This window comes from Miniopterus schreibersii, assembly GCF_964146895.1.
Source record: "Miniopterus schreibersii genome assembly, chromosome: 16".
Lineage (NCBI taxonomy): Eukaryota > Metazoa > Chordata > Mammalia > Chiroptera > Miniopteridae > Miniopterus > Miniopterus schreibersii.
In genome coordinates, this window is record NC_138116.1 from 12254086 (window position 1) to 12266155 (window position 12070).

The following is a 12070-nucleotide window of genomic DNA, read 5'->3' on the forward strand; positions in this document are numbered from 1 at the left end:
AGCCAAACTCAGCAGGTAGCTGAACGTCTTGCACAAATACATCTTTTTGAGGGGTGTCCCCAGGTCTGCGTGCACCCGGGTTACAGAGGGCTAAAGAAACATCAGGAAAAGTGAAATCAACTGTTTCCCTTCACTGCAGTAGCTTATTTCCTCTGCGGTGCCCATTCTCTTTCGGCTCCCTGGTCAACACATCAGTTCCCTGGTTCTTCTGCTGACTTGAATGCGGTATTGAGTTCCTCCTGCGAGTTTGGTATTTCATGTTTTGCATCTCTTCAACTCCAGAATGTCCATTTGGTTTTTCTATAATTTCTAACACCTTATTGAGATCCCCTATTTGTTGAGTCATTGTTATCATACTTTCCTTTAATTCTAGACACATGGTTCACTTACTTCTTAGAATATATTTATAAAAGCTGCTTTAAAAATCCTTGTCTGATGGAAGCAGGGATCAGACTGACCAATGTCAGAGGGATGGAGGAGGGCGGGTGGGTGGAGGGGGAGAGAGTAACCAAAGAATTTGTAAGCATATATGCACAGCCCAAGGACACGGGCAATGGTGAGGAGAGGGCCTGGGGAGGGGGTTGGGATGGGGTGGAACGGGTCATTGGGGAGAAAAAGGGACATCTGTGACATTTTAAACAAAAATAAAATTTAAAAATTAAAAAAAAAAAATCCTTGACTGTAGAATTTAACAGTGGAGATCATCAGGAACAGCTTCTATTGCCTGCCTTTTTTTTCAATATATCACACTTTCCTGTTTCTTGGCATGTGTCATGATTTTATGTTGAAAACTAAACATTTTACATAACATGGTATAACAACTCTGGCATGTCTTCCTCCACAATGTGAAGTTACTAATGCCTCTGCTTGGTTTTACTTTTCTTTAATTCTTATTTTATTTTAAAGCCTGGTTTGCTAGGGTTGACCCTATGTCTACATAGCTTAGTGGTTAGTCAACGATTCAACAGAGAATTTCTCAAATACTCTAAGGCGATAACAGACTGTCATCCTTTCCAAAAGAATCTATGTCATCCTTTCCGGAAGAATCTAGGCAGCACATTCAACATTCAGAACATTTTCAAGTCTCCCCAGATTTTAGTTTCCCTGGAGCCTTTCATGGATCCTCTGCACATACATGAAGCCACTGCCCTCACAGCCCACACACCCCCAAGACTGTAACTCCCATGAACAAGGCTGCTGGGCATGGCAACACCTGCCACTCCAAGCTGAACGAGCATCTTCCAGCCACAGCAGGGAAAGTGCCCGTCCTCATGACCTTCCCCGCTCTTGAAGAATCAACCAACTTGGAAGGGGAAAGGGTGGAGTGTGATGGGAGCAGCTCCAGGCATGAATGCCACAGATTCCCACCGTTATTACTCAAAGTTTACCAGTTTCTCAAACATAAACACTCTCCAGATTGTTGTAAGCCATTCAGTTCCAGAGCACTGAAAAGGTTGTTTTGCCTGTTTTGCAGATGACCTTAGTTCTAGGTCACAAGCTTTCATCAGTCTTAAATGTATTTACACCAGTTTCTGTTCTACCGTATAGCTTTAGAACCTCCTTTGGAAGTCCTTACTCTTCTACATGTACTTCAAAACCTTCCATTCCTTTAGATCGAGCACATGCTGCACCTTCCCATGAGGCCTTCTCCCCTTAATTCACGCACACGAATCTCCACCTTTGCTGAATTCCTATCATACATCATTATTTCATAATTATTTTCTGAGTGCTATATACTTTTTTTTTCCAGCCACATCCTTAAATCTTTGGCACAAGGAATTGAGTTTTCACGCTTTGGCATCCTATCCCATACCTGTCAGAGTGCTAAGTACACAGTAAACTGTTGCCTACTTCAACCCCAAAATTCACAATTACAACACATGTAGTCACACCATTTCCCTACAAAGCACAATCAGGACTCTAAGATCTAATCAGGTTATACCATTAACGCATTTCCCCCTTCTCCACTGCATCCATGATCTAAAGTGCAGGCTATGAGCTGAAAGCATGTGACAGGGGCCCCTGGTTGCCATGCCTAATATCCATGCTAATCATCTTCCTTGCTAACAAAACTGGAATCGTTTCCCAGCTTTCCTTGCAGTTAGGAGTTCGAGTTGAGGAGCTGCACTAACTGAAAAGTCAGTCGTCATCTTAAGGTCATTAGGGAAATGGGATCAGAGGGTCAGCAAAGCTTCCCTTTTGAAATCACAATATAAATTTTTAATCATGGTTCAAAGAATTTTTAAAATTTCCTTACCCAGAAGATCCAGTGCTCTTACAAACACCAAGGAGGGGCCTCTTTTCTGCAAAGCTGTCACACTTCTGAGCACCTGATAAGGAACATAAAATGTAAAACAAAACTTTGAGAAGTATTCTTATATAATGCCCATTATTTTCATGCTCTCAGAATATTTAAAGCCAGAGAGATAGCAAAACATTCACTATAAGTTGATATAATTTATAAACTTGATTGAGCAAAAACAGAAAAGGTATAAATAAAACTATTTTTAAAAACTGAACCAGCTCTTAAAATACCTTTTTTTAATTGGCATCAACTTAAATCTTATACACATTCTCCATGAGATCCAAAAAATCGCCTCAGCTCTACCAACTAATTCCTAGGAATAGTATAATCTTGATGTCAAAACTAAAAAAAGATAGGTCAGGGCCAGAAAATTATAAAATTATAGGCCATTTTCAAACACATAAATGTAAAAATCCTTTTTAAAATAGTATTAAACTGAATAGCAAAGATTAGAAAAAATAAAATCTTATAACCAAGTTGGGTTTACCCAAGTCATAGTAATAATTTTACATTACAAAACCAATTAATGTATTCATCATATTAACATTTCAGCAGATGCAGAAAAAGCAATTAAATTATGTACCTAGTCATGATAAGGGCAAACTAAAACAACGGAAATTTTTCTCATTCCCAATAATGATTATCTACAAAAGACCTGCAACAAATATTATCACTGGTAATGCTTCAGAGCATTCCCATTAAAAACAGGAATAACACAAGGATGCCCAATGTCACTGCTCCCATTCAACCCTACACTGGAAGTCCCAGTCAGGGTAATAATAATAATAAATGAACTCAACAACATTACTGGATATGAAACCATATAACAGCAGCAACAAGCAAAAAAATAAAGTCAAGAAATGCAAACATATCTAAGTCAGGAGGGGAGAGGAAGGGGGCGGGGAATCTTGTCACAAGCTACACATGGATGAATCTTGAGGACATTATGGTAAGTGACATAAGCAAGTCGTAAAAAGACAAATACTCTATTAGCCCACTTATTTGAAGTTTCTGGTCAAACACATAGAAAGAGAAAGTGAAATGTTGTTACCAGGGGCTAAGGGTGGAGGAAGATATGGAGAGCAGTTGTTCAATGAGTACAGAGCTGCAGTTTTGTAAGCAGAGAAGGTTCTAGAGATCTGTGCATGTATTTAACACTACTGAACTGTACACTTAAAATTTTGCCAAGATGGTAAATTTTGTTATGCAATTTTCACTACAATTTTACTACAAACATTTTGAAAGAGGCAGAAATAAGTTGCGTGTGTGTTTAGATACATATATACAAACATATATAGATATTTTGATACATTAAGCACTAAATGCATAAACATATAAAGATATACACCAATTTCAAGACAGGGATATACCTCTCAGGAGGTTAGGATGAAAATATCTGGGAGATAGCTAGGGGACGTTCGCACTTTTTAAACAATATTTTGTTTCTTCACTGGGTGGTAAAACACAACTATAAGGCTAACACTCCATTTTAATGGATCACTCCAAAGATAATGAGGTTTTAATACAGAGGAAACAGGTTAATAGTTACACATTTAGACTGTGACATGACATAATGCTTTTAAATTGTGCATATAGCCCGGCCGGGCGTGGCTCAGCGGTTGAGCATCGACCTGGGATCCAGGCGATCAGGGTTCCATTCCGGGTCAGGGCACATGCCCGGGTTGCGGGCTAGGCGGCCGATCAATGACTCTCTCATCATTGATGTTTCTCTCTCTCTCTCCCCCTCCTTTCCTCTCTCTGAAATCCATAAAGATATGTTTTTTAAATAAATAAATAAATAAATTGTGCATATAGTAATCACACAAAATAAGACAAGTTCTATCGCCTGTTGGCAGCTCTATTATCAACACCAGGATACGATGGAGATCAAAACCAAAATCACAATTCATGTCTATGAATAAAGTTCTTTATAACTATTTAAGCTTTTTAGGAGCTGTAACAATCAGCGTTCAGGTCTTTACAAATCATTAATAACTATGGATTGTGTGCTGTTACCCCTGCTAAACAAATAAATCAGATTTCACGAGTAACAATATGACTTGAACGAAGCACAAGTTAAAAATTAACTGGTCGGAAGCCCACAGCATTTGTGCTTTAAATTAATTATAACTGAACTTCATCTATAAGCAGCCCAACTCCTCACTCCCACCCATTTCACCTTCGCCTTTAACAAAGGCTATTTTCCTCCTGCTTCCCGGTGTCTGCAAGGGCCTTGCAGCCTGTACCTGCACTAAACGTACCAATCTGACATGTTGATGAATGAAGCATTGTGGCCTTGAGATGCAAATAATACTGGCAGGAATGGTCTCTCAAGCCTGAATTCAAGAACTCCATCGGTTTAGGGGGCCTGGGCTGTCCTGATCGATTCCACACTAGTACTGCTGACAGCGCTGTAGGTCAGCCGCCTAATACTTACTAAAGACTCATACTCTTCATGGGTATTCAGAGAAGGAATCCAAACAAAAACTTTTAACCACAAAATAAAGCTCTAACTTGAGAACAACATAACCGCCGATACACCTACTAATAAAAACATGCAAGTAGAAACGACCAGAGTCTACGAGAGGCAAACAAACAGTAACGTAACCTCCAAATTTATTTGAGACATGTTCTGCAGTTTAAAAAAAAAAAAAAAGTAATTTCAGAGTTGGAAAACTATGCAACAAAACCTTAACTCTGCATTGCGGATAGTCTGAATAAATACAATTTTGAAAGTGTCAGCATAAAAATTCTACAATCTCATGAACACTGTAGCTATTAACCTGATTTTTCATGCAGTATAAGTAGTAGCGTGTATTCTCCACGATGCCTAATGGAGTCATCACCCTCCCATAATGTAATCCTCCAAATTGTAGAGGATTAACTTTTTATATATAAAATGGTGTTTATTTGCATGTCCAATAGAGAGAAAGATGTGACACACGCCTGTTCTACAGCAGTTAGCAGAATGCAGCACGGTGATTGAAATGGAAAGCGGCTAGCCAAATCCATCAAATATAAGAACTATTGCAACCCTGTTGCAAAGTCCTTTTGTTAAACTCCTTTTATTCTAAATCCTTTTAATTCTGTCCTATAACACTAAAACATTTATAAAAAGCTTAAAATCCTAATAAATCTCACAATTAAAGTAATGAAAATGGGCTTTCCCACCAAGTCACAGCTCCTCTCCCCCTGAAAAAAATTCAAGACAGTGTGCATGTCAGAAAATGTTAAATAATATCTCCCACCATCCATGCCATTGTAAACTCATTTAAAGCAATGAGTTTGAGCTCATAAATCAGCCTTACAGATTTCAAGATAGCAAATAGAAACCACTTCTGTGGGGATCCAAAAGCAGATCCAGATGCAAATAAAAAGCCAACTGATAATGAAATATTCCAACTCGACTCTTTTGATGTTATGGATGGTGTCTTAAGTATAAATATTTTACACAAAAGTATGCTAAGGGTAGTGAATTTTAACTGAGAAAATTTTTTGCAGAAAGACTCCATTGAATAACTTAATGCATTTCATCAGTTAAACCATTTCCAAGTCTTCCATTCCATTTTATTTTACTGAAATAATTCCTTTATTTTTTAAATATCTTTATTGATTTCAGAGAGAGGAAAGGAGGGAGAGAGAGAGAGACAGAAACATCAATGATGAGAGTCATTGATCAGCTGCCTCTTGCACATCCCCTGCTGAGGATCGAGCCCGAGACCCAGCAGGAATCGAACTGCGATCTCCTGGATCCTAGGTCAATGCTCAACCGCTGAGCCACGCAGGCCAGGCTGCAAGAAAATATTTCATTGTTTCTCTATGTCCAGTTTTCCTCATAGATTCTCTTAATGTGAGTTTAAAGTTGTAGTCATATATTGCAGATCTAAATTTTAGCTAGAAAATCTGATTCTGTTGTCAATTTATAGTCAATAAATTTTATTATGTGTCATTTTAGATTCTGTTCAGGTTTTCTTCCCACTAAAAATTTCTACTTTCTTACAAAGTTTTCCATTGTCTGCTATAAAACAATCTCCGTTATGAACTGAATAATCTTCATATAAATTTCCTTCCTAACCAGAGGACTATGTGAGGAATTTTTTAAGACAAAGATGAAATGGAAAATGAGACGAAGAGGGGGAAATAAGAAAATAGATACACACGCAGCAGGTACCATCAAGCAACCACAGGAAAGAAACAGGACAGAAATCTCACTGCCCTGAACAGCTTTACCTAAATACGACCACCAAAGGCATCTTTGCCATTTGCCTCAAACAGCCAAAAGATGTGTATACATTTTAGCCTCCACAGTAAATTCAAATAGTTTAAAATATTAAAGACAACATTTTTTCATTATTGCTAGCTTTATTACCTTCCCCCATACGTTAAAATGTTCCATATGTGACGTATCCCTTAACATTTAGCGGCATCGTATTATTTCAGTTTGATGATCAGGCCTCTTGTGCTCTTTCACAGATTAAACTCATCGGACTTGAAGAAGCACAAAATTACAAACCACCCATTTAACAGAAGAGTAAACTGATATTAAGAAAGGTTAAATAACTTGCCCAACAAACGCCACGTGTGACCCTGAAAGACAGCCCAAATATTCTTCCCTCTGCTACCCGTGTTCACTAAAAAAAGTAGTTATATAAAATCATGATCAACTTCTCCACTTACAAACAAAATTATTGACAAAGGCTAACGCACTTAATCCCTTCGTGCTTTAATTCTCTCATCTGCAAAGCGGGGATAAGTACCAATGCCTCGCATGGGATTGTTATGAGGATTTAAAAAATAATAAATGCAATGGACTAAGCAAGGTGCTGCAACGTGTGAGAATTCAATCAACTTTATGCAATTGCTTTGTTGCTGGCAACTCTACTAGGGTGAATCCATTCATCTACTTTCTAGTTCCAAAAAAAATATGGTTCACACCCTGGACCCTTCTCTTGCTCTTCCTACCACGATGCCAGCACCTCTCCAGGCCACGCACCCTCACGGGAGTACGCCGAGCACACCTCTGCCTCAGGAACGCTGCATTCTCTGCTTTCTGCTAGCAAATACCAGGCTATGCCCTAGTGCTCTATATAATCCATCTGAATACTTTTTCAGGTAATGCTAAAATATTTTCCAATCGGAAAGGTCATTCTCCATCATGCTCTAGCTCCCTACCTGATTTCTCTCTCTTCAAAGCACTTAGCAGAACCTCCTATTACACAAATTCTAGTCATTTATTTACCTGTCTCAGTGCCTTCAAACGATGACTTGAACTCCATGACACAAACACACTTGTATGAGAGTGTTCATGACAGTCTTATCCATAACAGCTCAAAACTAAACCCAAACTCCATCAACAGAAAAATGGGTAATTTAGTATATTCATACAGTGGAACACTACTCCACAATAAAAAGGAAAGGCACACTGACACACATCATCAAGAACAGAGAAAACTACTCCCTCTAAAGTAAAGAAACCAGACAGTAGGTGCCACTGGAGGAGATGAGGGTGACTGGTTTATAACCTTAATTCTGAACTTCTATTGCCACATCTATAAACCAGAGATTCTCCCTAACTTACACATAGCAAATGATTAATAAAAGGTAGCTACTATAATAAACTAAAATAAAACGAAGGAATTCTGAAAGAGAGCTGATATTTAAAAATAAGTGAAATCACACAAATCTTTAATCCTACACTAAACATAGCAGGCAATTAGTAAGTAACAATTAGCAGCCTCCCTCGGTGCTATAAGTTAGTTGAAAGGACACAACAGATAAGCAAAAGTAGCATTAAAGTCATCCCTCCTCACTTATCAACAGAGGTTCCTAGAAGCCTAGGAATTTCTGGACTACTCAGGAAACCAGTAGACATGAAATAAGAAAAGTAAGTGACCGGCATGAGGTTCTCTTTTGAAGCACCCAAAGGTTCATAGAGATCATCTTCCCTTGGCTGATCAGCAAGGTTTCAGGGAGAATGCCAAATTGGAAGTAGGGTGTCGGGAGATAAGAATATTTGGGTAAGGAGAGGAAAAAATAAAACATAAAGACAAGAAAATACAAATGAACTACTATAAGGCTGAAGTCCAGACAAAGTATGTCCAGTCGAGCTGGAGAAGGGCATATTCAACTGAACAGAAAATAGAGCTGATCAGGTAGGAGGGCCTCTGGCTCGTCAGTTCTCTCTCTCAGCTCTCTCTTAAGGCTCCCTGCCCATTCTGCCTCGGCTCACTGGCCTCCTCCTTGTCACGCCCAAATGTGCAACGTGTCCTCCCTCCTCAGGGCCTGTGAGCTCTGCCTAGAAAGCAGGGGAAGCCAATTTCGCCCTAAGTTCCTCGTGAAGATTTGACATTTGAAACTATACACATAAGTGATTTGTAAGAAATCAAACTGAAGTTTCAGTGAAGAAGGAACCTCTGTTAGGAGGTGAATACATATTTGGGGTGACCCTATCCTCTGAAGAACTGATGATTTCGTCATCATGAAGTGTCTTTATCCCTGGTCGTAGTTGCTCTAAAGTCTTCACCCAGTATTAATACAGCCACTCCAGCTTTCTTATCACTAGTGCTTGCATGGTAGAAATTTACCATCTTATTACTTTAAATGCATTGGTATCTTTTCTTTTTTTTAATCCTCACCAGAGGATATTTTTTTCATTGCTTTTCAAAGAGAGTGGAAGGGGGAGGAGAGAGACAGACAGACAGACAGACATCGGTGTGAGAGAGACACATCCATTGGTTGCTTCCTGCATGTGCCCTGATCGGGGCTGGAGACCGAGCCTGCAACCGAGGGACATGCCCTTTTCCAGAATCGAACCCAGTCCACAGGCCAGTGCTTTAACCACTGAGCAAACCCAACTAGGGCTGCCTTGGTATCTTCACACTTAACATATATTTGTTATAGACAGCATATAATTCAGTTTTGTCTTCTGATGGATTAAATGAGTCTTTTTAATATCCTATTTCATCCCTTCTATTGGCTTATGAACTACACTTGTTTGGTTTTAAATTGTTTTTTGTTTTTATCGGTTGCTCTAGAGTTGCAGTACTCATCTAAGTTACTACACTCTATTTTCAAATAATACTATGGTTATTTCACATATAATGTTAAGACTCTTATAACAGTGTATTTGTTTTTTAAACCATTGGTTGTACTCATGTGCTGCGTAATTTTTAGCTCTCGTTTAAGGTTTAAAAAAACAAACTGGGCAGTGGGTCTGAGTTTTTTTTCCTTTAGTGAAGGTCAGTCTGTTTTCCAACTACATTCACCTGGTGCTGAATTTCTGAAAGAAAGTTGTACGTGGAGCATGGTGAAGGCAATGACAGAAGAGGGCAGAATGAACTTAAAATATGCCATCCGACGAGATAAATGAGACAGAATTTTCCAGAATTGTATAAAGGAAACAATCCTGTGATCTAGGAAGCTCGATGAGTCACTGGCAAAATAAAAATAAATTCACACCTGGAAACATCATCAACCCTGTCACCCACCCACTACCAAGTAGCCACTCTCCTAATTTTGTGCTTCTCGCTCCTTTGCTGGCACGCACACCCTGAGCTGTATTTTTACTTTTCACTTTTTTTAATCCTGACCCAGCGAAAGGGAAAGGGGGTGGGAGAGAGAGTGAGAGAGAGAGAGACAGAGAGAGGGAGGGAGACATGACTGGCTACCTCCCACATGCGCCCTTGACCGGAACCGAAACCTGGGACCCTCAGTCCTCGGGCCAACGCTCTAACCACTGAGCAAACCGGCTAAGGCTACTTTTCACATTTTAATTTAAGAGTTTAATATCCGTTCATGAGTCTGGTTGTTACTATTAACTAAAAAGCTATATAACTTTGCTTGGCTTCAAATTAACTTCTCTCCCTATTCCACCACAAGTGAAAACAACAGAAATTCTAAAATATTACCAGAGTAAGCCCAAAGATACATAACCCGTATGCAAGACACAGTCACAGCAGCGAGTGGAAAAATTTCAATGAAAACTAGGTTAAATAGTAGGTGCCAAGAAGATACTTCAAATGATAACAACTGAGGCCTAATCCTCTTGCTTTTAAGACTAAAAGAATCACAGGCAAAGGAGGAAAAAAGATGCCATTCTCTGAAAGGCAAGAATCCTAGTCGTCCCTTGATGATAGTAAGAGGGGAGGGACGTTTAAGCCTTCTTTACCTATTCATGAGATCAAAAGAAATAAAGGAATCCCTTGGTGTTTTTATCATTTTCTTTTGCTACTACATCTGGCACCAGAGAGAAAACAGCACAATTAAAGCTATAATACCTCTTAAAATTCCTCTATAAATGCTTGTACCTCTTAAAGGGCCTGGGATTCAACTTCTCCAAAGATACATTGAATTTTAAACTACCCTAAAAAATCCAATCCCAATTTATTTATTTTCTTTATTTACAAAAAGTCATACAGAACTCTTACTGTGTATCAGGTTCTGTTCTAAGCCATCTTAAAGAAAAACTACCCAAAACTTGGAATTAAAGCAAAATGTTGAACTTCTGCATCCAGAATGGACTAACAGGGATTGGATTTAGCCTGTTGCTAGAAAACTTAAGACACGGATAAAATGTATGAAAAGAGTTTCCAGACACTGAACAACAGGTAGCACAGGACAGCGATCCTCGAGACAAGGGGAACAACTGGTATGAGCCCTCTGAATGCCCCAGCATGCTACTCATTTATTTAAGTACTGTCAATGGCTGCTTTTGCACTGTGATGGTGGGGGGAACTGTCATGACAAATGCTATATGGCCCACAAGCCTAAAACATTTTCTACCTGGCCCTTTCAGAGTATGTTTGCATACCCCAGCCTTAGATTAAATTTAGGCTATTCCAGGGAAGTCAAGTAATTTACGTGTATCCCAGAACAAAGCCCAAAAATATTTAAAGGAATACAGAAGAGCAGCCCTGAGCAACATTAAATTCACAATGTGTGGCATCCAAACAAACATTTCGAGGCATGTAAGTGAGTAATGCCGTTTGACCCATATTAGGGAGATAAATCAATCAACAGAACAGAGTGACACTTAAACTACTATGAGGAGCACACTCCAATTTTTCAAGAAGGTAGGAGAGCGCAGCATGTTAAAAAGACCTGGAGATCTCTCCGCACACACACGCGCGCGCGCGCGCACACACACACAGACGCGCACACACAACTTGTAAAAATGGAAAATACAGTGTTTGAGATAAAAAATACACTGGACAGGTAAATGATATATTAGATACTACAGAAGAAAACATTAGGAAACATGAAGAGGCAGCAACAGAAACTACTGGAAACACAAAAGGGAAAAAGGCTGAAGAAAATGGACAAACCTATGTAATTTTATTAAATGATGTCACCACAATAAATTCAGTAAAAAAATTTTTTAAATGAACAGAACATTAGTGAGTTGCGAAATAGCATCCAGTGGGCTGAAATACATGTAAAGAAGGGAAGAGAAAAAATACGTGAATATGCGCTGCGAAAGACACTGTCAAGAGAGTAAGGCAAGCCCAGGCTTGGAAGATTTCGACCCCCTCTCTCCAAGGCTAACAGAATAAGCAGAGACAACCTGCGTGGGCACAGGAGAATGGAACAAGAGAAGCCACCTCCTGGGCCATAAAACAAATCTCAGAACACTTAACAGGACAGGACTCATATAAACTGTATCTTCTGATGACAGTGGGATTAAATTAGAAAGTAATAAAGGAAAGATATCAGGAACACCTCTCAAAACTTTAAAAAACACACATCCTTTTAAATAAGAGTGAGTCA

General features: G+C 39.1%; 1 protein-coding gene across 10 annotated transcripts in view; it reads right to left on the reverse strand.

The window, feature by feature from the left end:
• Positions 1–12070, reverse strand: part of BCAS3 (BCAS3 microtubule associated cell migration factor) — a 421342-nt gene that overhangs the window by 366596 nt on the left and 42676 nt on the right. For all 10 annotated transcript variants that reach the window (XM_081160910.1, XM_081160913.1, XM_081160909.1 and 7 more), the window contains exon 7: positions 2258–2330. In XM_081160910.1, the coding sequence (XP_081017036.1) occupies positions 2258–2330 (73 nt within the window). The remainder of the gene's footprint in view (positions 1–2257; positions 2331–12070) is intronic.